Below are 17,851 nucleotides of genomic sequence, written 5' to 3'. Positions count from 1 at the left end.
AATTGACAAACTGATCGAGAAAAACTCTCAGATTTACAAACCAATTGTATCAAACACTAGTTTTTCTCTTACAAGAAACAACAAACTGAAGCACACAGCCAGAGAGAGAGAGAGAGAGAAGAGGCTTCTCCGCTGAATCACACACCCAGCAAATTGAGCTTCTTCGGAGCACAAATCTGCAATTTTTTCCCGTGAACCATTGCAAATCTGCCTTCCTGATGTCGTCGCATTTCAGATTTCAGGCTGGAAACTTGGTTCGGTGGAGACAGTCCTTCAGAGACAGCACCAAAGTGAAGAGAGAAAATACCCAGGTAAAGGGTAAGAGAGAAACGTATTCAAGGAAAATGATAATTTACTCTCTCCCAAGGGAATGGCTCAATAGAAGTGGCGAGTTACTGTTCACAAAACCAAAATGTCTAGGTTCTATTGAGGATGCTGCACCTTCAGTTTTGAGTCTTGACTAGGTAAAATACCTAAGCTAACCCATTCGCCTAGCGGCCTAGCCTGCTGAACTTGCTCTTATCTCCTCAATTCCTCATTTGGATCAAGTGTTTCCTTCCTCCAAATTTGCCGTTGATAACTAGTCAGCAAGTATTTATCACCCAGGCCCCTCCGCCTTTCGTGTTTCAATCCAGGCTAACCATCTTCAAATTTCCTAAAGGAAGGGAATTGAGAACTTTGATGAACCCTTCACTCTACTGGCTGAAGATAGCATTGAAGACAAGACTAAAGTGTAGAATCAGTCGGCCAAGCCAAGGGAGTGTATTAAGCGATTTGGTCAAGTATACTTGGAGGTGTCTCACTGATAACATAGAAGATTAGCAATTGAGGAATAGGGGGGACACATGTAGGTGGAGATTTTTGCAACAAAGTTGTGAATACCTGATGTGTCTTTACGATATGCTCAAGCAGAGGTATGTTTGAACAAGTTAGGTGGGCGCTACAAACATCTGGAGAAGTAGGCCAAGAGATGCCACAAAAGATTATCCATAAGCACCTATACTAGGGCCTAAATCACATCATACCATCATAGGTTAACGGTTAGTCTCAACCAATGTCACCAACTCTAGAATACGTGAATTGCAAGTATCTATTCATTAGTTCTCCAAACAATTTTACGTCATCCACTTGTCTAAGAAGGAATAATAATGAACTCCATGAATACACAAGCAAAATTAAAAACACGGATATCATGAATCACAAGGGAATAAAGAGCCCTAACCTTAGCAGCTACAAATTAGTCTATACTTCAGAAAAACTTCATACTATCTGCCATTACAATAGTACAGGGCATATGTCAAGATTTGCCTTGTTAATACTCCCTTCGTCCCAATTTGTTGTGCCCTTATTCCTTTTTGGGATGTCCCAAAATGATTTTCTTGCTTCAAAACTCTACATTTTTTGGATGTCCATATTACCATTTTGCCCCTCATCTTCTTTTACATTTTAAAAGGTTAAGAATCAATGACATGACAGGATAAGAAAAGATTAGGCTCCTATACCATAATGAAAATTTCAAATTTGTAGGGAAACTTCCCGCCCTTGAGTTATGGCAGGTGAAAAGATGGTTGGCCTTGTTCAATTATTTTGATCTTTTACTAAAATTGAATATTCTGTCAATGGGTAAAATGGTAAAATCAGCAAAAAGTCAATGCAATTATGATATTCCCTTAAATAGTTCATTTCCCTATATAGGTGCAACAAAATGGGACGAAGGGAGTATCAAGAAACTTCTTCACAGATATTCCACTTCACAAGAAGAAAAACACTATTTACATTAATGTTCTACTTAATTCAAGCAAATTATCACTGTTTTCAACAGGAAATAAGTACTTCATTCAAGCAAAATTATGTGGGAGGAAATTCACTGAAGGCAGTAAAAAAAATTATGCATCTTGGATGAGTACGGCAGCCTTATTCTTTATGATGTGAGTATGACTAGGAAAAACAATGCAGATAGACAAAAATGGCCCCATGATTCCAAAACTAAATTATGTACAGAATCAGTAACAAAATTAGCTTTGTAGAAGAACACAACTGAGAGCGACCACTGTAAATTCCTACTGAAATCACTGTGCTGCATATCAAGAAAACATACCGATCTAACAAATGGCTGTTGGAAAACCCATCCAAGAACAGGTATCTTCTGCACAAAAACTGCCAATGTAGGCCAGAAGCCACTGCAAAAAATAACTCATCAGCAATTACAATCATCAATATGAGCAGAGCACAAGTAATCATGGAGGGAAATTTTATTTTCTTTAAATAAGTAAACCTGAAAAGAACAATGAATCCATAAGCTTCCAAAATCATTCTCAATACTGGCCATCCTATCATAACCAACAAAAGCCCAAAGCAAAAGAAATTGTTCCCTGTACAACACGAAAGCCATAAGGTGGTATTTAAAAAAGGAACATCATTATATGAAAAAGGCAAAAGGTATAAACCTTGAAATTGCTACGCTTCGTGAAGAACTGCATTGAAGACTTCAATCCAATGGTTAATGTCACCCCAGAGATGAAGAGTATCTGATCGAGTATCACCACATAACCCAATGTTCGGCAAGCAGCAGGCATCAGATCAACAATAAGCTAAATGGGAAATGCACCAAAAAATGGAAGGTGAGCAGTGAAAGGGCAATAAAAGAGAAGCTGTCACTCACATTTCCCATGGCAAGGAGTCCCTTGTCAAAGAAGAAAATGACTCCCAAGAATGAGAAAAATACGCCAAATCCTGTCAATCCAAGCCCAATCTCTGTTTCATAACAGAGTTGCAAAATTGTTTAGGGGATCAAAACTTTGAAATATAAACAAATAATTATGAAGAATATACATGATTAAGTGCATCTAAATACAAGCAAATTAACGGAAATAACATTAACAGGGTTTTGTTTACTAGATGGGACAGTCAACCAAAGTAAAATCGAAGGATGTGTCCCTCAACTAAAGCTAAATGCCTAAATCGCATGAAGCATGAGCTCAACAGAACTAACAACTAACAAAGCAGAATCCTTCGTCCAACAAGACATGATTCCTCAGCAAGTTCGGTGCGTGAATGTAAGAGGGCAATCAGACGACCCCTCCACAAAAATTATAGCAATTTGAGTAGAACCTACCTTTAAAGGTCCTTGTGACCACCTAATTTCTGGCATGGAAGTGACACTAAGAAAAATATAGCAAGCAGCCGTGAGTGTCCCATATCGTCTACATGTGTATATAGATAGTACAAAAACTGTCTGTGTTAATGCACGCGTTTTCCCCTCTATCAAGAAATGCTAGTATTCCACGCTTACAAGGTCGCTGATATGGTAAGCATGCCCCAAGATTTAACAAGTGCCAGTAAATCTAAAGTTCCAAGGCAACATGAAAAGAGTGCAAGGGAAGGTGACTATTAATTCATTATCACATTTCAGAGAATAACTCCATTGATCGAACACCATTGTGCAGTCATTGATCCCAGGAAAATGAACCTCCTCGATACATTGACAAACCTCACCACCAGATATATAATAAAAAAAAAGGAACAGAAAAGGCAACTCTGACTACTGGAAAGGTATACAGTATACACACTCTTTTGGATTCATAAGAAGATCATTGATATAGGTCCAAATCATTAACTACATATACCAAATCAACTTTCAGGTTAGTGAAGAAACATTTTAAATGAATCCTTTCAGAATGACAACTGGCCAATGCCTTGAAACTAAGGGAAGTGATACGAAAAACCTCCACACGGACCACACCATCAATGATATCAGATTTAGATCAATTCTAGACAGAGATGATTTAGATCAATTCTAGACAGAGATGATTTAGATCAATTCTAGCCAGAGATGATTTAGAACCACTATTCATCGAAACAATGTCAAAAGCTAGTATTAGTTCATTTACAAATAGCAAGAATCACAAAATCAGAATCATAAGGGCAAACAATTAGGTCATTCATAGTACAGAGAATTAATTCATGTTCAACTTACTTTTGCGGTCGTTCATTTCGAAGGAAATCATTGTGTCAATTCGGAGATGACACTAGGATCGAAGAAATTGCTACAACTGAACTGCATATCACGGCAAAGGGAATCAAGTAACATAATATCAAAACAAATCGAACTTCCAATTAAAAATACACAAACAAGTCCGTCAAAATCTGTCCACTAATTCAAGCCTCAGTCTAGGGTTAGAATTGAGAAAAATCCACAGCACCTTCATAAATTGGAGGGAAATAAAGTCGATTCAACTCATTTTGAGTTCTCTGAGGTCAAAAAACATCAGGCCATAACTAAGGAAACTACACTAAACCAAAAGAAGCCAAAGGAGCAGAAACTGATAGCACCCTCATAGCAGCAGATCAACGTTGTTGATTGATACATCCCCAAGCAACACCTAAGTAATGTGGAAAGAGGACCCAGATCACAACACAACTTATCACACAGCATGCTTCACTTCAGTATGCAAGGTATTTAGGACAGATTCAGCGCTTCACTTCTTTGATCATCAGTTTCATAGCTTCTCTTAGCCCTCCAAAGGAAAGGAGTTGAAAAGAGAAATACATAGCAATCCATCACAGAGACAGAGAAACACCTGGTATAGACAACAGTACCATCCCAGAAAGATACCAACAGCAAGGAGACCACCGTTGGATAGTAACATCAGAAATTCGGAGATAACAGGCAGTAGCAAGAGGAATAGGAAAACCTCTTAGCCACAACAACAAGAAGACAGCTCCCAAATAAAGCAGCAGAGATTGAAACAAGACAGCTCCATAAAGTTTCAAGGCATAATTAAAGAATTCTGCAAATTGAAATTGTCCGCATGACCTCTTAGCCCTCCCATAGATGGAGTTGATAAGAGGATGGATAAAGTGAAACAAACAGCAGCAGCATCACCAGCTAGGTAGCACCAACCAGCAGTAGGATAGGAAATTGCAGCAAATAATCATTTCCGGATAGAGGCTGATCACTCCAATGGTACCACCTCTCTTAGCCCTCCAAAGCTTGGAGTTGATAAGAGAATGAATAAGATAAAGACTAAGAGCTCTTAGCCATCCAAAGGTAGGAGGTGAAAAGAGCAGCATTGATGTTAGGGGTGAGGCAAATGCCACTGAAACAGCAGTGACAAGGACCAACGAGACTCAAAGAAAAAAACAAAAAACAAACCTGGCCTAAGACCCAGACCCACAGCAAACACCAGGCTGACACCAGAGACAAAAAAAAAATCAAAAGAGACAACACAACCCACCCTACCCCAGCCAGGCCAACCCAAACCCAAAGACCAAAAAGGAGACGGACCACTCACCACAAACCACCCCAAGAAACGACAAAAAAAGGAGATACAACCAAAGAAAACAAGAAAAAGAAACGAAAAAACCAAAGAAAAAAGCACCCCCACCCCACAAAACAAAAAAAATTTCCCCAACAAACACAGACAAAAGGCCCCTCAGACTTTAACCATTCTAATTCCATCTAAGCATCTTTTGAGCAAGAGATTTGAAAGTTGTAAGTTCACACAATCTCTATAACTCTTCTAATCGAGCTAGAGATGCTATTTACTTTTGGCCCAAGCCAGAGATGTAGCACCAAGGGCAAAGAGAACATATGGACTATCTATAAAGGAAGCAATTTCATAAAAACATCAAATTCGGGACAAAATTACGGAGTTAATCCCAAAATATTGACTTGATCAAATCCATCTGTCAGTGTAAAATGCTTTTTTATAACCAACAATCCTGGAAGAAAAGAGTAAAAAAATAGAACCGGAAATGGTCTCTCTCTCTCCTACTTTGCCAAACATGTTGAAGGAAACATATTTCTTCTCCATTTTCTTGTTAATTACCTCCGATACAGTTTACACAATTGACTGCTTCTATAACAAAACCCCTTTTCTGAAGCAGCAGTTTATAGCTAGAAAGAGCTCTGAACATTGATGCAGCCACAAGTGACAAGAGAAGACTTCACATACCCTGCTACCATACAGGGTCAGATAGTCATGTCATTGAAGCAAGCAGTGATTTTTCAATTGCTAATTCGAAAAGTTCAGAGATAAAGGCTACAGCTATGTTCACAGTTCAAATGAAAGGATTAGAAGGGGATGCAGCTCCAATTAATATAGCTCAAAATAAGTGGCCAAATTCTTGACCATAAACGCCAACCATCCTGATAACTTCGAAGAATAGTGTCAAGAAGAGCCAAGAGTGCAACAAGGGAAAAAAAAATGAACAGCTTCCCACAGCAATATAACTCACTTTATCATCTTCACAGAGAATCACACTTGGCAGCAAAAGAGCAACACCATCTCAACCTCCAAAGATGATCACAGCAATCCCGCATTACCATATCCCTTATCATGTTCTACTTCTAATAGGAAGGAGGGCTGATGGCCTGAAAGAATACACCCCAACCCGATGCATCCACAATGTTAGAAAAAGCAAAAGTTGAAGTTAAAAAGCAACCTGCTGGCTAAGGAGCATACCCTCCAAGCACTTCCCTTTGGGCTTTCTCTCATGACTCTCATCCCTCTAATCCTTCTACCTCAATCAAATCACCGTCTTGGACTAATTCATTCTAAATATCTCAACAGTTGGACAATATGAGAAGCATAGTGTGACTACATTGTAGCAACTAATAGAACCAATAATCAGATACGACAACAAAACACTACATGTACTGTTTTGAAAAGGATCCAGTGCTCAGAGGAACCCCCTACTTACAGTTATCATGTACTGTTTGCACATAAGAACAGCCCATTAAGATCCTCTCAAATTCCTTCTTTTGACTACCTAAACACTGTCGTTTGATTAGACGCTGTCATTTGATTAGACCATTAAAATCCTAAAAACTTAAGTACTTTACAATATAGCATAAGTAAAGGCTAGAGCATTTTATACTACAATATGCTCTAAATTCTATCCGGGCTCTTGTGTTATATCACAGGTCCTCTTATCTCTATACAAAGTCAATCCAGATAAAATTCAGAAAACACCCACACTAAACTTTTAGAATCATTTTAATCAAAAAGGATCCAGTGCTCAAGAAAACACTCAACAAGCAGAAGTTTGCCCACATGTGCTCTTCATCTCCACTGATCTTTATACTATATGATGTGGGGAGGTGAAAGGATTATAAACAGTGATGCAACTGAAAGCACCCAACAGAGATTCAAAACTTGCTAATCAAAATATTGCAGTTGTAGCTAATGGAGTAAAACGTTTTGTTGGCATAGTGAAATAAATCCTTTTAGAATTATACAACCTATCCTATGCTTCCATAATTATATTGAATTATAAAGCACAGCAGAAGCAATCATTGTGTCTTGCTTCCTCTAGCTAGTTGAAATACCCAAGTACATGGTTTTAAAAAAACACTTCAAAACCACAGAGTACAAATTCAATCTCACATTTGTGCCGCCTGACGCCTTTCTTCTCGATCTCCCTCAGATCTATTCATTTCATCATCATTTTCGGGGTTTGATTTCACACTTTCTATGTTATTGCCATGACTCACTGTTGCGGGAAGCTGATCCGGTCCAATAGCATTCCTCTTGTAGTTCCAAACAAGCATTGAGACGTAATCCTGAGGCGAAACCAGACCTTGTTCTCTCAAGCCACTCCGGTGCTCCTCTAGAATTTTTGGATCATCTAGCCTTATGTACTCAAGCAATGCTTTCTCATGTTCAGGTCTCCAACCATTAGGGAAAGGAGAGTAATCAGTCTCTGGTACCAGAGACATTCTGGTGTACATAAGCCCATCAATTGACTCAACAAGACCCATTCTCAGCAAATTATGGTACTCTGGGGACTGGCCTTTTTTCTCCTTCAAAGGTCGAGCTAGATTCCGCGCACCAATCTTGTACACCTTTGCTCGCGATCGGAGCTTGTATTTGGCAGCATAGAGCTTTGCGAGTGATCCCCTAATGATGTAAGAACAAAAATTTACAATCTTCTTCCGATTGTCCGCATATCTGTACCACTCAACCATTGTAGACAACAACTTGTTCATTTGTTGATTTGTGTGAGCTTGGGTGGCGTGAAACATTCTAAAACAAGGTTGTGGGTCTGGATCCCTATCACCCTTTAGAAAATTCAACTTCCTAAATTGCTTAATGCACTGTTTCAAACTTGCTGTAACTGACAACAGGGTCCCCACACCCTTTTCACTGATGATCTTCCCACCGGTTGCAGTATACCGAAGAGTTGGATACACAACTCGCCGACAGAGTACATGGTCAAGAAACATTATACCTTTAGTAATGTGCTCAATAGGGAGGCTTTCATTGTCAAGCTTCAGGAGATATTTCTGATCACAAAACTCAATCAACTGTTTTCTCAGAGTTGCCGCATCTGCCCTGGGTCCTCTAATTCCAATCAAAATGTGGCCCCCATAACGGACATAGTCAATCTTTCTTGTCTTATCTGGACCACTTGTCGGAACAAATTCCGGCCAAGATGTATTTCCTTGTTCCACTTCCCCGTCTGGATTATTCCAAATGACATCGCTCTTTGAAGGACAATAGAGCTCCTTGATCTTATCCTCCATCCAACGGTCTAACTCATCAATACATACATTAGCCAGAAGGGGACTAAGAATCCCACAATGTCCCCAAGAAGGAAGCTTCTCAGCCTCCTCAGGCGCAAACCCAAAAAAGGTATCCAGCCAATACGGATCAGGCTTCGGTTCATCTTCTGCTAAAACCCTCTTCTTTTGATACTTTCTCTTCGTTTTCTTCTTCTTCTCACCTTCACTGTGTGGAGTGGTGATAACAGGCGTAACCAAAGCCGATTTTATCAAATCAATCACCTTCTTATCCCTAACATCCCTCATTAGAGCACTTATCACCATTCCGATCTTCATGCCATCCAGAATTGTACTCAAATCTCCCTTTATGTACCACAAGTACCCCGCAAAACTCCTCCTAACGACTCTCAACACGGTGTGGGCATTCCTCCCGGGCCTAAACGCAAACGACTTCTGAGAAAACCTAGCCTCATAAATCGGCTCCAAAATCATGAACAAAACCTCTTGAACAATCCGATCCTGAAATGGGCTTGGCTGCGTAGTAGTCAAAATGGCCCTGATTTTCCTCTTTGACAACGATTCATACTCCGTCTTATCCTTTGGAGACTTGATAAAGAACTCTAACCTAGCTCCCCACTTAAACCTACTATCAAGAACTGCATTCCTTAAGGCCAACAAGTCCTCCAGTGCTGACCTCTGTATGGCATTTCGCGGCATATAAGCACCCATCTCATCGGCACAGACCTTCTGATAAGCCAAAACCCACAACTCAAATCGACGTAAATAATTGGTCAGATTTGTCACCGTCTTATCGGGTTCACGGAAATTTTTGATCCACATTTGCGAACAGACGGCGACTCCATCCTCCTTCATCAAGGTGGATGGGTCATCGGGGTCCAGGACCCTTGTTGGGTGAGTAGAAGTGAACATAAATACTCTAAACAAAGCCAACCCATCAACCCTAGGGTTCAAAATATAAGACTGGGTGTTCAATAATGGCCTACTGCTTGGTGTGAAAAGTGATGAATTTGTGAGTAATCGATGACCAAACAGAGCAAGGCGTCGATGCATCGGGTAATGGAAAACTCACCAATTCATGACGTTTGATAGTTAATTCTAGTTGAAGTCGCCAAAAACAGGATAGTAAAGGGAAGTGAAGTAAGAAATTAGGGTTTTCGAAGTATGGGTTTGCGAAAGGTAGGCAACGATTCAGAACTGTGGGTTTGCGAAGCATTTGACGAATACAAACCGGAGTATCTGTACGTATTGTTTCTTAAACCCTCGCTGTATCCTTTTGTCTATGAGTTACAACTCACAAATTGTGCACATACATTTGTGCAGATTGTGCACAGATTTTATTGTAGGGCACATCACAGGTCTCACACAAATGATCCGAGCCGTTCATTAGATGTAAAATATTTTTTCAAGGGTTTATGTAAAAAATCAGCTCAATCCAATACTTATAGATGCTTGATCTAATCATCTAATTTTTCATTACCCAAAAATCAGAATGAAAATTTAGATGATTGGATTGAGCATTTGTAGGTATTAGATTGAGCTTATTTTTTACAAGAACCCTTGAAAAAACATTTTACATCTAATGAACGGCTCAGATCATTTTTGTGAAACCCGTGATGGGCCCTACAATAAAATCTATGCACAGATATAAGTGTGGTTAGCAGTTGTCGTTGGATAAGTATGTTGACACAGACTTTTTGTACACAGATCCTGCACATATTTTTGTGTGGGACACACTACGGGTCTCACACAAAAAATCCGAGTCGTTCATTAAATGTAAAACATTTTTTCAAGTGCTCTAGCATAAAATTAGCTCAATCCGATACCTATAAATACTTAATCCAATCATCTAACTTTTCATTATCCTGAAAACCGAATGAAAAATTTGATGTTTTGATCAAGCCTCTATATGTATCGGATTGAGCTGATTTTTTGCGAGAGCCCTTGGAAAAATGTTTTACATTTAATGAACGGCTCAAATCGTTTTTGTGAGACCCTTAGTGGGCCTGCCCACACAAAAATCTGTGCACGATTTGTACCTATTTATTTGTGTGAATAGCACAGTTGGTCTTTTATAGGACGAACCATGCTACTGGTACATACAATCTGTGCACAGATTTTGTAGTGGGGCCCATCACGGGTTCCATACAAATGATCCGAGCCGTTCATTAAATGTAAAATATTTTTTCAAGAGTCCCCGTAAAAAATCAGCTCAATATAATATCTATAAGTACTCGATCTAATCATCTAAATTTTCATTCAGATTTCCGGGTGGGCCCGTGTGGGACCCGTGGTGGGCCCCACCACAAAATCTGTGCACAATCTGTGCATAGATTGTATGTACCAGTAGCATTTCGGTAGACAAAAGCATTCGCAGTACAGTTGTTTTCTTAAACTTGTATCTATCCAACTATATTCACCTTTATTTAGAATCTCTGAGGCACACAACAATATGCTGAGTTTTGAACTCATAAAAAAGTGGTACCTGGAGTACGATTGCTCCTTGAACTTGATCAAAAGGTTTGATCTCATAATTATAAAACAAAAGTATGAGTAGCGAGTATGTTAGCTGGAGAATATGTTAAGTTCACATCTACTCATTGTGTGGAGCAGTTTCTATTTCTTGAGCCAGCTCTTTGGTTAACTTGTCAGCACGATCATCCTGTCCACCTGCAAAGCTATAGACCCGGAATGCAAGCTGAAAAGCCTTCCAAAGCATTTTTACGCATGCCTGCCTTTTGCCTTCGCTTTTTGGACCCAATTCTGCATTAGCTGCTTCTGATGCATCTCTTCGTTCCTTGAGTATGAACCACAATGTTAAACTCAAACTTCACAATTGTTCAAGGTGAATGATGTAGTGTTTGTCAGAAGCATAAATAGGTATTTTTACCCTAAGAGCTAACTCCACGCAGCTTGAAGAGACATCCACCACGGATTCCTTGATTCGTACCAAGATGTGGAAGTCAAAATGGATGTTGTGACTCTGGAACTTCTTAGATTCTTCGTCTTTAGTACGCTCCAGTGCCTCTATTTCTCCTTTGATCTGTTCGCAGGATTATTCTTTTCTCAATCAATGATTTGCATTCACACTGAGAAGATATTAAGATGTTGATGTACCATTAGAAATAAAGTTTCTACCTTGTTGAAGTAGCACTCCACCTTGTCGAGGAGCTGGCTCAGAGGAGGCTCTACCTTCCAATTTTCCAGGTTACTATGTATCCCTTCCAATTTTTTGGAAAGAGCTGCAGCTGTCCTCAATGATTCCAACTTCTTTGATGGAAAACCTTCAAACCTTGACAACACCTGCATTTGAAGGAGTTGGAAAATGTTGATTCAACGGCTTAAAGTTCACTGGCTAGTTTAAGTGGACTAGATTGAAAAAAAAAAAAAAACTTTACCTGGGTCTCATCTGTCAATTCCTCTAGATGCTGTTCCACATATTTGTGAAATTTTAGAAGCTCGGCCATATCCTTTGTTTGGAAGGAACTAATCGCACTTTTTATTTCCATGATTGATTTTGCGTGCTTTTCAACATCTTCTTCAATTTGTTGGAAATATGTTGATCTAAGACACCAAAAGAAATATTCATACTACCGTCACAATTATGGAACATACTGTGTTAAGTACCTAAGGTTGTTTACACGCGTACCTTTTTGCCATCTCAGCTAGGGCATCAGCCATACCCTGCTTCCCACCAGCAGATGCCCCAACCTGAGTTCCCTTCCCCTTAGATTTGTTAACATTCAAATTAGAACCTTCCACTTTTCTCTTGAGAACTCGGTACATGTTTCCCATATGCGTTGATCTCTTCAATTTCGTACCTGCTTTCTTTGGACGCAGGGACTTTCCCGCTCCAAGGGGTGGAGGAGGTGGTGGAGCAGCTCCCTTTGCCAGTGGTATAGCTGGTGGCTGCAACGGCGTTGATTGTTTTGAATGTGGAATGAGTGGTGGAGGGGGTGGAGCAGCTCCATTTGCTGGTGGTGCAGGTGGAGGGGGTGGAGCAGCTCCATTTGTTGGTGGTGCTGGTTGAGGTGACTGCACAATGGGTGGTAGAGGTGGTTGAGCAGCTCCGTTGTCTGGCATTGTAGGTGGGGGTGGCAATAACACTGAACCCTTTGAATGCACAATAGATGGTGGAGGTGCTACTACATCTGAGGCCGAGTTTGACAACAATAGTGGTGCTGCTACTGCAGGTGGAGGTTGATTGGATGGTGGTGGGGGTGGTGGCAACGGCGGTGATGCTGCAGCTGTAGCTGGCTTCCTTGTTTGTTGTGAAACATTTGTCTTAGAATTTGAACTTTTTGGCATGCATTTTAGAGGTTTGGAATCTATTGGCTCTCCACTGGTTGCTATACTTGGTGATTCTTTGATACTCTTTCTTTCCTGAATTTCTTCATTTGGCTCGTCAACTGCCCTTCTCTTCTTATTTGAGGCACAAGGACCCTGAGCTGATACGTGAGGGAGAATGTGGAATGACAGGCACTTTTCCACGGCCTGAAGTCTGAGAGGCAGAAGAAGAGGTTCAGAGTTGGAAACATTGGCATATTCACGGAGCTTTATCAGCTCAGGGGGGGCTGAAGTTGGGGATACTGGAGAAGGACATGTCTTTTTGATGTCTGAATATGACTCTGTTAACATATCCCCGAAAGCCGAGTCCCCTATCCCTCCCTTACTTTTCTCGTCTTCCTCCATTACATCAAACATTTCTCGTGCCAGTTTAATCATGTAATTGAGCTTTGCCAACACTCTTCCAGCTTCAAAGCGGCAATTTTGAATTTTTTTAGTCCCGAAAAACATTATGTACATGCTCCCCATCTGAGCGAAAAAGGAAAGGAAACAAAGAAAGCAAGAAAGCTCACCAAGTTGCTCCAAATTATTATTCTCCAAGCTCCCATCTGCATTGGGCCCAAAATTAGCTACCCATTTGTGACTATTGGCCCAAGAATCTCCGATAGATTTCAAAGCATTGTAAAGGTGAACCAGTCCCTACTTGAGCATGTCACTTGGTCAGTTTACCATTTCATGCATTTGGAACAAGAACAATAGTATTAGTACAAACCTCATTTGCAGTTTCTTTTACTGGTGTGCAGGGAACAACCTTCGGGTACAACTTGTGGAGATCATCTACAGTTCCCACCACCAACTGCCAGTAGATGCAAAAAACAGAATTTAGAAGTGCAGTGCAATTTTAGGCCGGGGAGCCTTATTTGCTTTGTTGATACACAAACTAAAGAATCACCTCGTGGAGGGGGCCGGCATCATCACAAGGGGGAAGATCAATGGTGTCTCTAAAGGTTAATAACTTTCTCCTGAGCTCCATCGAGACCATAAATTTTTCTGCCCATCCACTGGAATTGTCTTTTATCGAGTACTCTGCTTCCTTTTCAACCTTTGATACATCTTGACTTTTAGTTGCCTGTGACAGTAATGGCGTTCACATCAGCGATGTTAAATTTGCTACAAGAAAACGGGAAAGGGATATTGTATTGAACAAATTCATTTCTATCTTTGTTCATTGTCGCGTTTCTTTTGAAATCAATGCCTTTGCAACTTCCTTAAGAACAACAGAAGAGGTTGTCCAGGCCGGCCTTCTGCTGTAAAATTAGTTATGGGATATGGGTGCACCGTGCAACCCAACTAGACAATTGGACTATTTAAGTGTTTACGTTGCTTGAAGAAGAAGCCAACATTTGATTGTGAATAAGAAAATTCTACCCTTGGCATGGAGGTAATATGGAAATTCCCTTTTTGCCCCAAAGTCATTTTATTCGAAATACCCTCCTGAATGATATTAACATATATTATGCGTATGATATAGTTAAATGATCTCAAGATATGTACCCTAGACTATAGAATTCCTGGTCTTTATGTTGTTCATGACGACAGAAAACAAATTCATCTACGAAAACATTGCTGGTTCTGTAAACTTGTTTTCCTCGTCCATTTGATCGAGGAAGAAGGAAGACTTCGAGATTACTTGACAAAGATATATAAATTTTTGCATACCACATAAACATAAGATAACTTCCCAAACTTGCACGATGTGCACAGGGATAAAATCAAACTAATATGACAAAATTCCCCATTATGTTTTCTAACTATTTGTCGTACCTGGGATTTGCTCAAAATCTTTTGGAACATTGATAGGGATGAACTACGTAATCTGGCCGCCATGTCTGATGCTTCGTTTGAACCAATCTTGGATCTGGGATATGATTTCTCAATTTTTCTAACCAGTTACCATGCCATAGGTGGTAAGCCTCTAAATCCCACAAACTAGGGGAATCTATCGATCTTAGTATTGAACCTAATAGAAATATATTAACCAAAGGTGGCCTTGTGAAATAAATGATCAAGGTGTCTGATTTTCTAATTAGATTTGGTAACACAAGAAGAGGTGGAATGGAGATGTGATAGTGAGGAATTGAATAAAAATTCTAATTTCCTTAAAGCTATGTCTTAGGGCAAAGATGCAAGACAGCAGAAATCCGTCCTTCCTCAATGGGCCATCTGCGTAGGCTTACCCTGTCGCCGGGCAACCTTGTTTTTGGTGGCTGTTTGAGCCTATAACTGCCAATCTTCTTGGATGCAGGAATAGATGGGTTGACAGGCTGCCACTTGTCTTGGCACATTTTGCCTAAATTAGGTACTTCTTGGTTTGCTGGCTAACAGAATCCATCCCTCTCCCTCGATGTAGGAATTCCTGGGTTAGGGAAACTGATAAACAAATGACGTGGCGGTGGAATTTCTGGAATTCTAGTCGCGAAAGGCAACAACATTTTTGGGAAGAATTTTTTTTTTCCAAAGTTATGTTTGTATGGCATTGCCCATGAGTTAGACATGCCCATTAATCCAAACATCATTTGTCTCTTGATCATTTTGTATGGAATTCCTAGTTTTTGTTGTTTTCTTAGCTTCTCTATATCAGACAGGTTAAATTTGTGATAGAAAAGGTCTTGACCCCGTATTGGTCTCGCCAATGCAGGTGCTGCAATATTTGATTCTAGATGGTTTCCAATGTTAGTAGGCACATAACATATCATAATTCATCATATCCTGTCCATGATACGAAGTTCTTTACCGACCTCCCTTGGCTGCAGGTTTTTTCCCGTGAGTGCATACATATCAGTGCCACATTTTAGTATCTTACCGATCTCATCGCGAAATAGTAACAGGTATCAACCTTATGATAACAAATACTGGTATATACGGGTCTGAAACCAGTTGTTCAAAGTTCTAGTTCGAAAGATCGATAAGCTGGTGAATGCAAATGCTTACAACACAATTATCTCTCTTTCATTACATTTCTGGGATACTTAATGCAGGGCAATAAAGTTAAGAGAGCTATTTGTTGATTTGAAAAGGCACGACGGCTGAAAGGGGATCGGATTGATTATCAAGTAGTGTGTTCGATCGGTCACAAATGACAAATTTATGCAAGAGCTAGCTTTTCCTGAATCCCCGAAGTCATGTTAGTTTGGAACCTTGTTTTCAAATCTATGCCTGAGCTTTTCCGGCATGCTTGCCAGCTCTTGTTTCTATTAACAAATCGTGGTTATCGGGGACAAAAACAACCCAAAGCAGCTAAACACCTGACTTGTGAACTCCAGACGGATACGATGAACAGATTGCCGATTGACTGTTGCGGGATCGCAACGAATTTAAACGGACAAACGACACCACGGACGCTGCAATCTTCTTCACTTTAACCGCCACCGAGTCCGTTAACTTGCTGGACGTACAGCTTGATTGCCCTGCCGAGGAGTTTACTGAGGCCAGCTTGTACGTTTTGAGAAAAATCTGCCTTCTCTTTCGCCGCGATCGAGTTATCCTGCCTTGATAGGGATAATAGCTGGCTCCTCTGCTCCTGCTCTGATCCAATGGCTCGTAGCCGTCCGGCGGCCGTCGAAAACGCAGGGTGGTGCTTCTTACTAGCGCACTGCTCATGGTGTTATTGAGGAGAACATAATTATTTGGTGATCAAGCAAGATGATGATTCGTATATTATACATTTATATGCGTAGCTAATATACCTACTTCATTTGTTTTTCCCATGGCGGGCGCACGCTATTAGTTATTACAGTATTAAACAGCAACCAAAAACTACAAAGAGATGAATTCTATTTTGTCATTCTTTTTTTCTTTTTTTTTTTTGCTTTTTGAAAGGCAGAAAGGGAGTGAGTTTTATTTTGTTCGCTGACTATAAAAAGAGGGTAAATGTTACTGGCTACGTGTGTGGCCCATCGCGAGCGCCCACTTCATTGATTGGATGTGTTCTTATCGTACGACTTGTTCTTCTATGTATTCCCTCCATTTTAAAAAAGAATGACAATTTTTTAAAATTTGTGTCATTTTTCGTTATTTATATCTTTCAATCTATAATGTTTTTCACAAATTTGAAAACTTTGTATAATAAAACTAATCAAGAATTATCAAACAAGATGCATATTGCATATTTTTTGATATTCATGTTGAAAGATATAAGGAATTGAAATTGGTACAAAGATCAAAAATTTGTCATCCAATTTGGGACGGAGGGAGTACTATAATAAATTAATTTAATCAAATATCAGTTAGTACCTGATCCAAGTATTCAATATATTCTTGCTTTAAAATTTTAGATTGAAAATTTAAGCTAGAAAAGTGCTTAGGTTGAGTTCCGCTTAAGTTTTAGGACTTTTTGGAAGTTTTGTCCTTAATACAAAAGAAAATGTGGAATGACTCTAATCCGTAAATCGGGGGCATTTTTATTCGGATGGGCAACAACATTTTCAATCATTTTTTTAAGGAAATAAAAAGAAACAACGGTGTGCCAGAAGCTTTCCAGTATTCTTGGGGCGTGTTTGATATGATAGCCGGACTGGGGCTTGGGATGGGACTCTGAAAGTGAAGTGTAGTTCAAGAAGTGTGTTTGGTTGGATTTTTATCCCATGAATTACAAATCCCATGGGAATACCAATCCCCCCATTTGATGGGATTAGTCAACCCATGGGGGGTGTTATTACGAATCTCATCCCATGGAATTGAGCAAAATCAGTTTAAAAACCCACTTCAATCCCAATCTCAATCCTAATCCTAGCTAAAACTAATATGTTTTTACAATCCCATCTCATTCTTAATTCCAATCTCAATCTTAATCTTGTGCAAAGCAAATATGAATAAATGATTCATCTCCTTATTAATAATCTTACCTTATTCTCAATCTCAATCCTAATCCCACCTCATTACGAATCCTTTCAAAACGAAATCTGCAATCAAACACGCCCTTGGGGTTTGAACAACCTTTTTAAGGGAGACATTCATGGAAACCCAAGTTCCAAGGTT

At 39.8% G+C, this 17,851-nt stretch overlaps 2 protein-coding genes, 1 long non-coding RNA gene and 1 pseudogene across 4 annotated transcripts; 1 reads left to right on the top strand and 3 right to left on the bottom strand.

Annotated features, from left to right (window-relative positions):
* Positions 1-717: 717 nt before the first annotated feature.
* LOC131321981 (vesicle transport protein GOT1-like) lies at positions 718-5,313 on the bottom strand (annotated as a pseudogene).
* A 1,878-nt stretch (positions 5,314-7,191) lies between these two features.
* On the bottom strand, positions 7,192-9,770 carry LOC131321980 (nuclear intron maturase 2, mitochondrial-like). Its single transcript, XM_058353051.1, has one exon. It carries the CDS (start codon positions 9,578-9,580, stop codon positions 7,388-7,390), a length of 2,193 nt encoding a protein of 730 aa, XP_058209034.1. The 5' UTR covers positions 9,581-9,770; the 3' UTR covers positions 7,192-7,387.
* Positions 9,771-10,923: 1,153 nt separating this feature from the next.
* On the bottom strand, positions 10,924-13,252 carry LOC131321977 (uncharacterized protein At4g04980-like). Of its 2 annotated transcripts, XM_058353049.1 has the most exons (5): positions 12,177-13,252; positions 11,926-12,091; positions 11,666-11,830; positions 11,418-11,570; positions 10,924-11,324 (listed from the first exon to the last, which is right to left on the bottom strand). In XM_058353049.1, the coding sequence occupies exons 1-5, from the start codon at positions 13,250-13,252 to the stop codon at positions 11,121-11,123; spliced, it is 1,764 nt and encodes a 587-aa protein (XP_058209032.1). In that variant the 3' UTR covers positions 10,924-11,120. The 2 variants fall into 2 exon arrangements, with proteins under 2 accessions (XP_058209032.1, XP_058209033.1); XM_058353050.1 differs by lacking the exon at positions 10,924-11,324 and having other exon boundaries at positions 11,423-11,587.
* Positions 13,253-13,274: 22 nt separating this feature from the next.
* On the top strand, positions 13,275-14,910 carry LOC131321979 (uncharacterized). The gene is made up of 2 exons (XR_009198668.1): positions 13,275-13,501; positions 13,618-14,910. It is a non-coding gene; the product is annotated as an uncharacterized LOC131321979 (long non-coding RNA).
* The last annotated feature ends 2,941 nt before the right edge of the window (positions 14,911-17,851 follow it).

This window comes from Rhododendron vialii, chromosome 4a, assembly GCF_030253575.1.
Source record: "Rhododendron vialii isolate Sample 1 chromosome 4a, ASM3025357v1".
Lineage (NCBI taxonomy): Eukaryota > Viridiplantae > Streptophyta > Magnoliopsida > Ericales > Ericaceae > Rhododendron > Rhododendron vialii.
The sequence above is the reverse complement of the archived record's forward strand: the minus strand, read 5'-3'. Positions and strand labels throughout refer to the sequence as shown.